The sequence below is a fragment of the Tachyglossus aculeatus genome, chromosome 26 (genome assembly GCF_015852505.1).
Source record: "Tachyglossus aculeatus isolate mTacAcu1 chromosome 26, mTacAcu1.pri, whole genome shotgun sequence".
In the NCBI taxonomy this organism is placed as follows: domain Eukaryota; kingdom Metazoa; phylum Chordata; class Mammalia; order Monotremata; family Tachyglossidae; genus Tachyglossus; species Tachyglossus aculeatus.
This window is the reverse complement of record NC_052091.1, coordinates 18,144,188-18,159,160: the sequence shown is the minus strand read 5'-3', so window position 1 is coordinate 18,159,160 and position 14,973 is coordinate 18,144,188. Positions and strand designations below refer to the sequence as shown.

Below are 14,973 nucleotides of genomic sequence, written 5' to 3'. Positions count from 1 at the left end.
AATAAGTTTACCATCAATAAATCAATAATGATCAATAAATCAATAATAAATCAATTTGTCATCAAGAAACAGCATCAATCAATAATCAGTCAATCAATTTGTCATCAATAAATAGCGTCAATAAATCAATAGTAAATAAATCAATTTGTCATCAATAAATAGCATCAATAAATACAATTGAATGAATGAACGAGCGTGGCTCAGTGGAAAGAGCCCGGGCTTTGGAGTCAGAGGTCATGGGTTCAAATCCCTGCTCTGCCCATTGTCAGGTGTGTGACTTTGGGCAAGTCACTTAACTTTTCTGTCCCTCAGTTACCTCATCTGTAAAATGGGGGTGAAGACTGTGAGCCCCCCCCCCCCCCGCCGTGAGCACTTAACTGTATGCAAACCACCAAGCCAAGCACTTAAGATCGGAATTAGCGTGGCTTAATGGAAAGAGCCCGGGCTTTGGAGTCAGAGGTCATGGGTTCAAATCCCGGCTCCGCCAGTTGTCAGCTGTGTGACTTTGGGCAAGTCACTTCACTTTTCTGGGCCCCAGTTACCTCATCTGGAAAATGGGGATTAAGACTGTGTGCCCCCCGTGGGATAACCTGATCATCTTGGAACCTCCCCAGCGCTTAGAACAGTGCTTGGCACATAGCGCTTAATAAATGCCATTATTATTATTATTATTATCATTATTATTATAAGGCAGGGTTGAAGTGCACCTTACAGTTGGCCCTGCATTTGGAGTCCTATGGGCGACTTTACTGGAAATGCCGCTTAGGAACAGAGGAGGAGGAGGTGGTATAGGGGAGGGGGAGGAACAACTTCATCATCATCATCATCATCAATCGTATTTATTGAGCGCTTACTATGTGCAGAGCACTGTACTAAGCGCTTGGGAAGTACAAATTGGCGACATATAGAGACAGTCCCTGCCCAACAGTGGGCTCACAGTCTAAAAGGGGGAGACAGAGAACAAAACCAAACATACTAACAAAATAAAATAAATAGAATAGATATGTACAAGTAAAATAAATAAATAGAGTAATAAATATGTACAAGCATATATCCATATATACAGGTGCTGTGGGGAAGGGAAGGAGGTAAGATGGGGGGGATGGAGAGGGGGACGAGGGGGAGAGGAAGGAAGGGGCTCAGTCTCGGAAGGCCTCCTGGAGGCCTTGTCTGTTTTTGTCTTGTCTGTTGTGCAAAGCACTGTTCTAAGCGCTGGGGAGGTTACAAGGTGATCAGGTTGTCCCACGGGGGGCTCACAGTCTTCATCCCCATTTGACGGATGAGGGAACTGAGGCCCAGAGAAGTAAAAGGACTCACCCAAGGTCACACAGCCGACAAGTGGCGGAGCGGGGATTAGAACCTATTATTCTATTGATTTATTTATTAATAATAATAATGGCATTGATTAAGCGCTTACTATGTGCAAAGCACTGTTCTAAGGGCTGGGGAGGATACAAGGTGATCAGGTTGTCCCACGTGGGGCTCACAGTCTTCATCCCCATTTTCCAGATGAGGTTACTGAGGCCCGGAGAAGTGAAGTGACTTGCCCAAAGTCCCACAGCTGACAGTGGGCGGAGCCGGGATTTGAACCCATGGCCTCGGACTCCAAAGCCTGTGCTCTTTCCACTGAGCCACGCTGCTTCTCTGTGACCTTGTGACTAGAGCCCACGCCTGGGAGTCAGAACGGCCTGGATTCTAGTCCCGGCTCCGCCAGTTGTGGGCTGTGTGACTCTGGGCCTCAGTTCCCTCATCTGGAAAATGGGGGTGAAGCCTGGGAGCCCCATGTGGGACAACCTGATCACCTTGTATCCCCCCCAGCGCTTAGAACAGCGCTCTGCGCACCGTATAAAGACTGTGAGCCACATGTGGGACAGGGACTGTGTCCAACCCAATCGTCCTCTATCTACCGTAGTGCTTTGTACAGTGTCTGGCACACAGTAAGCGCTCAACAAATACTACTGCTATTATTATTGCTACAGTAAGCGCTCAGTAAAGGCCATTGATGGATTAAAGCAGCACGGCTTAGTGGCTAGAGCTCGGATCTGGGAGTGAGAGGGACCTGGGATCTCATCCCGGCTCCGCCGCTTGTCTGCAGTGGGACCTGGGGCAAGTCACTTCACTTCTGCGGGCCTCAGTTACCTCATCTGGAAAATGGGGATTAAAGACCGTGAGCCGCATGTGGGATGGGGACTTGTGTCCCACCTGATTCTTCTAGACTGCGAGCCCGCTGTTGGGTAGGGACCGTCTCTACATCATCATCATCATCATCATCAGTCGTATTTATTGAGCGCTTACTGTGTGCAGAGCACTGTACTAAGCGCTTGGGAAGTCCAAGTTGGCAGCATATAGAGACAGTCCCTACCCAGCAGTGGGCTCACAGTCTAAAAATGTTGCCAACTTGGACTTCCCAAGCGCGTAGTACAGTGCTCTGCACACAGTAAGCGCTCAATAAATACGATTGAATGAATGAATGAGCTTGTATCGTCCCCAGCACTTAAAACAGTGCCTGGCACATAGTAAGTGCTGAACAAGTACCGTTATTATTGTTATTATTAGGGGTGGAGTGTTTGGGAGTCCTGTATTCTTTATCGGTACATAGTAAGTGCTTAGCAAGTACCATTATTATTGTTATTATCAGGGGTGGAGTGTTTGGGAGTCCTGTATTCTTTATCGGTACACAGTAAATGCTTAACAAGTACCATTATTATTGTTATTATCAGGGGTGGAGTGTTTGGGAGTCCTGTATTCTTTATCAGTACATAGTAAGTGCGTATATGTTGCCAATTTGTACTTCCCAAGCGCTTAGTACAGTGCTCTGCACATAGTAAGCGCTCAATAAATACGATTGATTGATTAACAAGTACCATTATTATTGTTATTATCAGGGGTGGAGTGTTTGGGAGTGCTGTATTCTTTATCGGTACTCTGAAGGAATTTCCTTTATGGTTTTGGCATGTCTAATCCTTAGCATATTATTCGTTAATCGAAGGCGTTTTGCTTGGTTTGGTTTTTTTTTAAACACCTCAAGGCTCTGCCTGCTGAGCTTGTATCGTCCCCAGCGCTTAGAACAGTGCCTGGCACATAGTAAGTGCTTACCAAGTGCCGTTATTATTGTTATTATTAGGGGTGGAGTGTTTGGGAGTCCTGTATTCTTTATCGGTACATAGTAAGTGCTTAACAAGTACCATTATTATTGTTATTATTAGGGGTGGAGTGTTTGGGAGTCCTGTATTCTTTATCGGTACATAGTAAGTGCTTAACAAGTACCATCATTATTGTTATTATTAGGGGTGGAGTGTTTGGGAGTGCTGTATTCTTTATCGGTACTCTGAAGGAATTTCCTTTAAGATTTTAGCATGTCTAATCCTTAGCATATTATTAGTTAATCGAAGGCGTTTTGCTTGGGGTTGGGTTTTTTTTTAAACACCTCAAGGCTCTGCCCGCTGAGCTTGTATCATCCCCAGCGCTTAGAACAGCGCCTGGCACATAGTAAGTGCTGAACAAGTACCGTTATTATTGTTATTATTAGGGGTGGAGTGTTTGGGAGCCCTGTATTCTTTATCAGTACGTAGTAAGTGCTTAGCAAGTACCGTTATTATTGTTATTATCGGGGTGGAGTGTTTGGGAGTGCTGTATTCTTTATCGGTACATAGTAAGTGCTTATATGTTGCCAATTTGTACTTCCCAAGCACTTAGTACAGTGCTCTGCACATAGTAAGCGCTCAATAAATACGATTGATTGATTGATTAACAAGTACCATCATTATTGTTATTATTAGGGGTGGAGTGTTTGGGAGTGCTGTATTCTTTATCGGTACTCTGAAGGAATTTCCTTTATGATTTTAGCATGTCTAATCCTTAGCATATTATTAGTTAATCGAAGGCGTTTTGCTTGGGGTTGGTTTTTTTTTAAACACCTCAAGGCTCTGCCCGCTGAGCTTGTATCGTCCCCAGCGCTTAGAACAGTGCCTGGCACATAGTAAGTGCTTAACAAGTACCGTTATTATTGTTATTATTAGGGGTGGAGTGTTTGGGAGTCCTGTATTCTTTATCGGTACATAGTAAGTGCTTAGCAAGTACCGTTATTATTGTTATTATCAGGGGTGGAGTGTTTGGGAGATCCTGTATTCTTTACCGGTACATAGTAAGTGCTTAACAAGTACCATTATTATTGTTATTATCAGGGGTGGAGTGTTTGGGAGTGCTGTATTCTTTATCGGTACTCTGAAGGAATTTCTTTCATCATCATCAATCGTATTTATTGAGCGCTTACTATGTGCAGAGCACTGTACTAAGCGCTTGGGAAGTGCAAATTGGCAACATATAGACACAGTCCCTACCCAACAGCGGGCTCACAGTCTAAAAGGGGGAGACGGAGAACAAAACCAAACATACTAACAAAATAAAATAAATAGAACAGATATGATTTTGATTTTGGCATGTCTGATCCTTAGCATATTATTAGTGATAGGAAGGCGTTTTGCTTGGGTTTGGTTTTTTTGGAAGCACCTCACGGCTCTGCCCGCTAACTCTCGATCACTTCGACACTCTGTTGGCCAAGGTCAAACCTGCTGGGGCATAAAGGCGAGGTGGCCGAGGAGTTTGGCATCATCATGAAAGCCCTGTGGACCGGCCAGTATAGGTACATCAGCCCAAAGGACTTTAAGATCACCATTGGGAAGATCAACGACCAGTTTTCGGGCTACAGCCAGCAAGACTCCCAAGAGCTGCTCCTGTTCCTCATGGATGGACTTCACGAAGACCTAAATAAAGTAAGGGCTCCAGAGGCGGAGCGGGGGGATTCAGGAGCCCCAAGACGTGTTGCCGGGAAATCGAGTTCCTCGGCGTTATCGGTGCCATCGTCATCATCAGTCGTATTTATTGAGCGCTTACTGTGTGCAGAGCACTGGACTAAGCGCTTGGGAAGTCCAAGTTGGCAACATATAGAGACAGTCCCTACCCAGTAGTGGGCTCACAGTCTATAAAAGTGCCATCCACCGATCATACGGGATTAAGCGTTAACGTTTTCTGAGCCGCGAGTTTATAGAGTTAGCTGTGGGCAGGGCGACGACCCTGGAAAAGAAAATGCAAGTAACTTGTATTCTGCATGCAGAAAGCCGCAGTAACCTGCGAGGTCAGTTTCCCTTGAGATGCGCAGTCTTCTAGTGACCTTCCCCACAGCACCTGTATATATGTATATATGTTTGTACATATCTATTACTCTATTTTACTTGTACATATCTATTCTATTTATTTTATTCTGTTAGTATGTTTGGTTTTGTTGTCCGTCTCCCCGTTTTAGACTGTGAGCCCACTGTTGGGTCGGGACTGTCTCTATATTGTGCCAATTTCTACTTCCCAAGCGCTTAGTACAGTGCTCTGCACACAGTAAGCGCTCAATAAATGCGATCGATGATGATGACCCTCTAAATAATAATAACAATGATAATAATGGTATTTCATAATTGCTTACTGTATGCTGAGCACTGTTGTAAGCGCTGAGGTGGATGCACGGTCATCAGGTTGTCCCACGTGGGGCTCACGGTCTCCGTCTCCATTTTACAGATGAGGTCACTGAGGCCCGGAGAAGTGAAGGGACTTGCCCAAAGTCACACCGCTGACAAGTGGCAGAGCGGGGATTAGAACCCACGACCTCGGACTCCCAAGCCCGGGCTCTTTCCTTTAAGCCACATTGCTTCTCTCAGCCTGGGGAGGTGGGCGTGTGTGTGTGTGGGGTTTTTTTTGTTGTTGTTTTGTTTTGTTTTTTAATCAATCAATCGTATTTATTGAGCGCTTACTGTGTGCAGAGCACTGTACTGAGCGCTCGGGAAGTACAATTCGGCAACACACAGAGACAGTTTTGACTGCTTCAGCTCTGCTCAAAGCTGAGAAGTAGAGTGGCCTCGCCCAGGAGTCAGAAGGATCTGGATTCTAAACTGTGATAATAATAATAATGATAATGATGACATTTATTAAGCGCTTACTATGTGCGAAGCCCGTTGTTGGGTAGGGATTGTCTCTATCTGTTGCTGAATTATACTTTCCAAGCGCTTACTACAGTGCTCCGCACACAGGAAGCGCTCAATAAATACGACTGAATTATCCTGGCTCCAGCTTCAGTTTAAAGAAGTCTCAGAAACTAAGTCTGTAAAATTGGAATTAAGTGTGTGAGCCCTTTATGGGGCCGGGGCTGAGTCCAAACTGATTAGGTTGTATCTAATCCAGCACTTCGCACAGTGTTGTGTGACCCTGGGCAAGTCACTTCCTTTCTCCGTAAAATGGGGAGGAAGACTGGGAGCCCCAGGTGGGATAAGGAACTGTGTTCAACCTGATTAGCGTATGTCTACCCCAGTGCTTAGTACAGTGTCTCCCCCTTTTAGACTGTGAGCCCACTGTTGGGTAGGGACTGTCTCTATATGTTGCCAATTTGTACTTCCCAAGCGCTTAGTCCAGTGCTCTGCACATAGTAAGCGCTCAATAAATACGATTGATGATGATGATGGTACATAATAAATGTACAAAATAAATGTACAAAATGTACCAGTGTCTGGTACAAAATAAATAGTCCCCTTTTAGACTGTGAGCCCACTGTTGGGTAGGGACTGTGTCTATATGTTGCCAATTTGTACTTCCCAAGCGCTTAGTACAGTGCCCTGCACATAGTAAGCGCTCAATAAATACGATTGATGATGATGATGATGATGATGATAAATACCAATTCAAAAAAAAAAAAGAGGGTCGGTGTTACGGGAGAAAAACCCTCTATGTAAGTGTTCCAAAAGGTTATGGCAGGAGAATCGAGGGCCAAGTCCCAATCAACAGAGAGGCTGAGTTGGGTGAGAAAAACTTAAAGATTTTCACCAAAAGCCTGTTATTCAATCAATCAGTCGTATTGATTGAGCGCTTACTGTGTGCAGAGCACTGTACTAAGCGCTTGGGAAGTAGAAGTCGGCAACACATACAGTCCCTACCCAACAGCGGGCTCACAGTCTCCTCCAGAGAAGACTGCAACTATTTTTCATCCACCTTTTCCGCAAAGGAACTCACAGAACTGAGTTGCAGAGGTTTAATTCCTAGCCATCCGTCATCTCAACTCCCGCAAATTCCCCGGAGCGGTAGAAATCCATCGCTTGATCATCCGGGGGCTTCGGTCACCCGGACAATCCCCTGAATTCTGGGCGTAGGGAAATGCGGAAGCGGGTTCAAATTGTCCAGATAATTTGGATGCCAGCATCAGAAACGCCTTCACTTTGGTCAGACCAGTGGTGTATCTATCCCAGAACTCGGGCGATTGGGGTCTTTGAAGGTACCATCGATCAGGTGTGTTTATTGAGGGCTCAATCAATCAATCAATCGTATTTATTGAGCGCTTACTGTGTGCAGAGCACTGTACTAAACCCTTGGGAAAGTACACTTAGTACGTGTATCGTCCCAGTGCTTTTCTTTCTCCCTCCTAGTGACTCATTACCCACCTCATCCATAAAGCCCCTTTGGATCATGCTGGTGTTTTCACCCTTCAAAACCTCTCGTACCTCATTTATTGCTTTTTGTTTTTGTTTTTTTGGGTAGTGGTTAAGCTCTTATTCTGCGTCAGACACTGTTCTAAGCGCTGGGGTAGGTGAAAGTCAGGTCGGACACAGTCACTGCCCCACGTGGGGCTCAGAGTCTTAAGTACAAGACTCTGCACTAAGTTGTTGCCAACTTGGACTTCCCAAGCGCTTAGTCCAGTGCTCTGCACACAGTAAGCGCTCAATAAATACGATTGATTGATTAAGTAGGAGGGAGAACGGGGATTGAATCCCCATTTTACAGTTGAGGAAACCGAGGCCCAGAGAAGGGCTCTGCACACAGTAAGCGCTCAATAAATACGATTGATTGATTGATTTTAATATCCTATTTATTTTATTTTGTTAATATGTTTGGTTTTGTTGTCTGTCTCCCCCTTCTAGACTGTGAGCCCACTGTTGGGTAGGGACCGTCTCTAGGTGTTGCCAGCTTGGACTTCCCAAGCGCTTAGTACAGTGCTCTGCACACAGTAAGCGCTCAAATACGATAGATTAGATAGATGATAGATAGATGATAGATAGATAGATGATAGATAGATAGATGATAGATAGATGATAGATAGATAGATCCATGCCCCTCGAGTCTCTGGAAAGAGTTCGGCCGTGACCTTGCTTTGGGAAGTCGCACACAAACCTCCAGGTTAATCAGCGGTTTGCCACAACCCAGCAGTGTGGCTCAGTGGTAAGAGCCTGGGCTTTGGAGTCAGAGGTCATGGGTTCTAATCCCGACTCCGCCAGTTCATAATAATAATAATGATGATGGTATTTCGTAGGTGCTTACTATGTGCAAAGCACTGTTCTAAGCGCTGGGGAGGATACAAGGTGATCAGGTTGTCCCACGGGGGGCTCACAGTCTTCACCCCCATTTTCCAGATGAGGGTACTGAGGCCCAGAGAAGTGAAGTGACTTGCCCAGAGTCACACAGCTGACAGTTGGCGGAGCCGGGATTTGAACCCCTGACCTCTGACTCCAAAGCCCAGGCTCTTTCCACTGAGCCATGCGGTTGTCAGCCGTGTGACTTTGGGCAAGTCACTTCACTTCTCCGGGCCTCAGTTCCCTCATCTGGAAAATGGGGATGAAGACTGTGAGCCCCCCGTGGGACAACCTGATCACCTTGTAACCTCCCCAGCGCTTAGAACAGTGCTTGGCACATAGTAAGCACTTAAGAAATGCTATCATTATTATTATTACTACTATCCCACGGGCTGAGTACAATGTTCTGCAACTAGTCAGTGCTTAATAAATGCCATTATTATTATTATTATTATTATTTGGAGTCAGAGATCATGGGTTCAAATCCCGGCTCCGCCACTTGTCAGCTGGGAGACTTTGGGCAAGTCACTTCACTTCTCCGGGCCACAGTTCCCTCATCTGTAAAATGGGGATGAAGACTGTCAGCCCCATGTGGGACAACCTGATCACCTTGTAACCTCCCCAGCGCGTAGAACAGTGCTTTGCACATAGAAAGCGCTTAATAAATGCCATTATCATTATTACTATTAGGAGTCAGAGGTCACGGGTTCAAATCCAGGCTCCGCCACTTGTCAGCTGGGTGACTTTGGGCAAGTCACTTCACTTCTCCGGGCCCCAGTTCCCTCATCTGTAAAACGGGGATGAAGACTGTCAGCCCCACGTGGGACAACCTGATCACCTTGTAACCTCCCCAGCGCGTAGAACAGTGCTTTGCACATAGAAAGCGCTTAATAAATGCCATTATTATTATTACTATTCGGAGTCAGAGGTCACGGGTTCAAATCCCGGCTCCGCCACTTGTCGGCTGGGTGGCTTTGGGCAAGTCACTTCACTTCTCCACAGTTCCCTCATCTGGAAAATGGGGATGAAGACTGGGAGCCCCCCGTGGGACAACCTGATCACCTTGTAACCTCCCCAGTGCGAAGAACAGTGCTTGGCACATAGAAAGCGCTTAATAAATGCCATTATCATTATTACTATTAGGAGTCAGAGGTCATGGGTTCAAATCCTGGCTCCGCCACTTGTCGGCTGGGTGGCTTTGGGCAAGTCACTTCACTTCTCCACAGTTCCCTCATCTGGAAAATGGGGATGAAGACTGTCAGCCCCACGTGGGACAACCTGATCACCTTGTAACCTCCCCAGCGGGTAGAACAGTGCTTTGCACATAGAAAGCGCTTAATAAATGCCATTATTATTATTAGTATTAGGAGTCAGAGGTCACGGGTTCAAATCCTGGCTCCGCCACTTGTCAGCTGGGTGACTTTGGGCAAGTCACTTCACTTCTCCACAGTTCCCTCATCTGGAAAATGGGGATGAAAACTGTCAGCCCCACGTGGGACAACCTGATCACCTTGTAACCTCCCCAGCGCGTAGAACAGTGCTTTGCACATAGTAAGCGCTTAATAAATGCCATTATTATTATTACTATTAGGAGTCAGAGGTCACGGGTTCAAATCCCGGCTCCGCCACTTGTCAGCCGGGTGGCTTTGGGCAAGTCACTTCACTTCTCCACAGTTCCCTCATCTGGAAAATGGGGATGGAAACGGTGAGTCCCCCCCCGGGACAACCTGATCACCTTGTAACCTCCCCAGCGCGAAGAACAGGGCTTGGCACATAGAAAGCGCTTAATCAATGCCCTTATTATTATAATTAACCCACCCACCGCCGCTCCTTTCCAGGCTGACAACCGGAAGAGGCACAAGGAAGAGACCAACGACCAGCTGGACGACTGCAGGGCGGCGGAGCTGGCCTGGCACAAGCACAAGCAGCTGAACGAGTCCATCATCGTGGCACTCTTCCAAGGCCAGTTCAAGTCGACGGTCCAGTGCCTCACGTGTCACAAGCGGTCGCGGACGTTCGAGGCCTTCATGTACTTGTCTCTGCCGCTCGCGTCCACCAGCAAGTGCTCACTGCAGGTAATACCCGCGCAAAGCCCGTTTCGTCCCGATATTCACGTGCATATTTATGCGCCCGCTCATTCATCCCCCCCGTCCCCTCCCGGGTTGCTTTATTTTAAACGGTATTCGTTAAGCGCGTACTAGGAGCCAGTCAGCTTGGCCACGGTCCCCGCCCCACGTGGGGCTCCCCGTCTCAGGCCCCATTTCCCGGAGGAGGTAACCGAGGCCCAGAGGGGCGACGTGACTTGCCCAGGGTCACGCAGGATTAGGATCCAGGCCGTCCCAACTCCCGGGCCCGTGCTCTGTGCCCCTTCTGAAACGCCACGCGGCTTCTCCGGTCTCGCCGAGCTGTTAGAGCGAGGGCCCGCGAGTCAGGAGGAGCTGGGTTCTCATCCCGGCTCTGTGCCTCGTCTGCCGCGGGACCTCGGGCAAGTCATTTCTCTGGGCCTCAGTCACCTCATCTGGAAAATGGGCCTTTATAATAATAATAATAATAATAACGTTGGCATTTGTTAAGCGTTTATTATGTGCAAAGCACTGTTCTCATCCCGGCTCTGTGCCTCGTCTGCCGTGGGACCTCGGGCAAGTCCCTTCTCTGGGCCTCAGTCACCTCATCTGGAAAATGGGCCTTTATAATAATAATAATAACGGCATTTGTTAAGCACTTACTATGTGCAAAGCACTGTTCTAAGTGCTGGGGGCAATACAAGGTGATCAGGTTGTCCCACGTGGGGCTCACAGTCTTAACCCCATTTTACAGATGAGGGAACTGAGGCTCAGAGAAGTTAAGTGACCTGCCCAAGGTCACACAGCACACATGTGGCGGAGCCGGGATTCGAACCCATGACCTCTGACTCCAAAGCCCGGGCTCTTTCCACTGAGCCACGCTGCTTCTCTATGCTTCTTTATGACTGGGCGCCCCTGTCCAACCTGATTAGCTTGTATCCACCCCAGCGCTTAATACAGCGCCTGGTACATAGTAAGCTGTAGTATGGAGAAGCAGTGTGGTTCAGTGGAAAGAGCCCGGGCTTTGGAGTCAGTGGTCACGGGTTCAAATTCCGGCTCTGCCAACTGTCAGCTGTGTGGCTTTGGGCAAGTCACTTCGCTTCTCTGGGCCTCAGTCCCCTCATCTGTAAAACGGGGATTGACTGTGAGCCCCACGTGGGGCAACCTGATCACCTTGTAACCTCCCCAGCGCTTAGAACAGTGCTTTGCACGTAGTAAGCGCTTAATAAATGCCATTATTATTATTATTATTTGTTAAGGCAAATACCATAAAAAAAAAAGAAGTTGTCTCCCTCCGAATGGAAACTGCTGGCAGGCAGAGAATGTCGCTTCTTGCTCCTGTGTTTCCCAAGCCCTTAAATCACCCTGCACGCTCCCAAGAGGACGCTCCGTAAATCCGACCGCTAACTAACTTCTAAAGGCCCCTGGCTGGGAAATCCGGAGTTTCCGCCCGGTTGGGTAAAGGAGATTCAATTATGCAACCCGACGGAAATCCTCTTTCCGCGGATGCCCGCGGATGAAAGGAGAGCGCATTTGTTTTCGGGTGTGGGGTGGAAAACTTCCATATTCGAAGATATCTGACCTTTCCCAAAGTTGAAACCACGTTTAAATTCGTAACAAACGAACACCCTTTTAGGCATAGTATACTCGGCCCTTTTTAAAAAGACTGAAATTAGAAAACCGTTTTTCATTCCATGCTATCTGTCGGTTGCTCTAAATAGCTTCAGGAAGAGTTCATTCATTCATTCGGCCGTATTTATTATTTTATAAATAATTTCATTTTAGCCGTATTCATTCATTCATTTTAGCCGTATTCAGTCGCAGAGAAGCAGTGTGGCTCAGTGGAAAGAGCACGGGCTTTGAAGTCAGAGGTCAAGGGTTCAAATCCCAGCTCCGCCAATTATCAGCTGTGTGACTTTGGGCAAGTCACTTAACTTCTCTGTGCCTCAGTTACCTCATCTGTAAAATGGGGATTGACTGTGAGCCCCACGTGGGACAACCTGATCACCTTGTAGCCTCCCCAGCGCTTAGAACAGTGCTTTGCACATAGTAAGCGCTTAATAAATGCCATCATTATTATTATTATTATTATTATTTATTGAGCGCTTACTGTGTGCAGAGCAGTGTACCATATAACAACAGACACATTCTTGCCCACAACAAGCTTACAGTCTAAGGGGGAGGACAGACATTAATAGAAATAAATTGCAGATCTATGCATATGTGCTGTGGGGACGGGAGGGAGGATGGATGAAGGAGCAAGCAAGAGCGGCACAGAAGGGAGGGAGAGGAGAGGAGGGCTTAGCCGGGGAAGCGCTCAATAAATACGATTGATTGATTGATTGATTGAGATGTGTCTTCGGGAAGATTTTGAAGTGAGGGAGAGCAATCATCCGTAACGCGTGAGCCCGAATTTCCCCACCCAATTATACCTCCGTGGGCTCGTCTGCCTCTGAAGCCATTCGGCACTGCCATTTATTTTGCTGCCCGTAACTCTCAGCACTGTCTGTCTTCCGTGTTGGGCCCCGCAGGATTGCCTCCGGTTATTTTCCAAAGAGGAGAAACTCACCGATAACAACCGATTTTACTGCAGTCACTGCAAGACTCGGAGAGACTCCCTGAAAAAAATCGAAATCTGGAAGCTGCCCCCAGTGTTGTTAGTCCACCTGAAACGGTAAGAGCCGAAGCGGGAGAGGTGAGCGGCCCAGACGGCTGAGGGCTGGGGAAGCGGGACGGGACCTTGGGGAAGTCGCTTCACTTCCCAGGGCCTCAGTGACCTCATCTGTAAAACGGGGATGAAGACGGTGAGCCCCATGCGGAACGGGCAATGTGTCCCACCAGCCTGTTAGCGCTCAGAACGGTGCTTGACACAAAGTGAGCGTGGGACAGATGCGGCAGTTTATCGTCGTTATTGTGTGGTAAACCGGAGCGTTTTTCACGGGCATCCCGGACGTTATTCCTCCCGTCTTCCTGTCCTCCCCATCGCGGTCACCGTCGAGCAGCCTAAAATCCTGGGCTGCCAAACCCGTGGAATCCCTCAACTCCATCGGCCCGTTCCCCAGCGTGGATCTGGAGGGGCGGCTCGCCTTCCCGTTATCCTTTCTCCGTCGCACCCGGGGCCTCAAAAGTGTTTTTAGTGCCGCGGCTTTTGAAAAGAGCCGGGAGGGAGGGACCGAGGCTGGGCTGCCCACGAAGCAGAAGGCTGAGGGTCGTAGAGAGGGGGGTCCGACGGCCGGGGCCTTGAAGAAATGGACGACCTTCAGCTCTAGAGTAGCGACGGACACCCGTCCGTCCGCCCTCGTTCTTTCCGCACGGCTCTCTGACTCCGCCGGCCGTTCCTTTGCGCTCTGCAGTTTCTCGTACGAGGGGCGGTGGAAACAAAAGCTACAGACGTCGGTCGATTTCCCGTTGGAGAGCCTGGACCTGTCCCCCTACGTCATCGGCTCCAAGAGCGGTTTGAAGAGATACAACCTGTTTTCTGTCTCCGTGAGTACTGACCAGCGTTATGGCCTTGCCTAGTGTAAAAATTCCCCCCCAGTAAGTAATAGGGCTCAGGTCAGCTTGGCCAGGGGTACAGTTTCGGCCGCAGTCCGCTGTAAAACGTGGCGGGAGGATCGACGCTTATAATAATAATAATCATAATGGCATTTATTAAGTGCTTATTACGTGCAAAGCACTGTTTTAAGCACTGGGGAGTTACAAGGTGATCAGGTTGTCCCACGTGGGGCTCACAGTCTTCATCCCCATTTTACAAATGAGGGAACTGAGGTACAGAAGTGAAGCGACTTGCCCAAAGTCACACAGCTGAGAAGCGGCAGAGCTGGGATTTGAACCCATGACCTCTGACTCCAAAGCCCGGGCTCTTACCACTGAGCCACGCTGCTTCTCAGTAAGTAATAGGGCTCAGGTCAGCTTGGCCAGAGGAACAGTTTCGGCCACAGTCCGCTGTAAAACGTGGCGGGAGGATTGACGCTTTTAATAATAATAATAATGGCATTTATTAAGCACTTACACTATGTGCAAAGCACTGTTTTAAGCACTGGGGAGTTACAAGGTGATCAGGTTGTCCCATGTGGGGCTCACAGTCTTCATCCCCATTTTACAAATGAGGGAACTGAGGCCCAGAGAAGTGAAGCAACTTGCCCAAAGTCACCCAGCTGACAAGTGGCGGAGCCGGGATTTGAACCCATGCCCTCTGACTCCAAAGCCCGGGCTCTTTCCACTGAGCCACGCTGCTTCTCAATACGTAATAAGGCTCAGGTCAATTTGGCCAGAGGAACAGTTTCGGCCACAGTCCGCTGTAAAACGTGGCGGGAGGATTGATGCTATAATAATAATGGCATTTATTAAGCACTTACACTACGTGCAAAGCACTGTTTTAAGCACTGGGGAGGTTACAAGGTGATCAGGTTGTCCCACGGGGGGCTCACGGTCTTCACCCCCATTTTCCAGATGAGGGAACTGAGGCCCAGAGAAGTGAAGCGACTTGCCCAAAGTCACACAGCTGAGAAGCGGCAGAGCTGGGATTTGAA

The 14,973-nt window shown here is 48.0% G+C and overlaps 1 protein-coding gene across 3 annotated transcripts in view; it reads left to right on the top strand.

The window, feature by feature from the left end:
- USP8 (ubiquitin specific peptidase 8) overlaps positions 1-14,973 on the top strand; it is a 72,669-nt gene that overhangs the window by 56,027 nt on the left and 1,669 nt on the right. For all 3 annotated transcript variants that reach the window (XM_038767072.1, XM_038767071.1, XM_038767073.1), the window contains 4 exons: positions 4,562-4,772; positions 10,217-10,453; positions 12,973-13,115; positions 13,795-13,927. In XM_038767072.1, the coding sequence (XP_038623000.1) occupies positions 4,562-4,772; positions 10,217-10,453; positions 12,973-13,115; positions 13,795-13,927 (724 nt within the window). The remainder of the gene's footprint in view (positions 1-4,561; positions 4,773-10,216; positions 10,454-12,972; positions 13,116-13,794; positions 13,928-14,973) is intronic.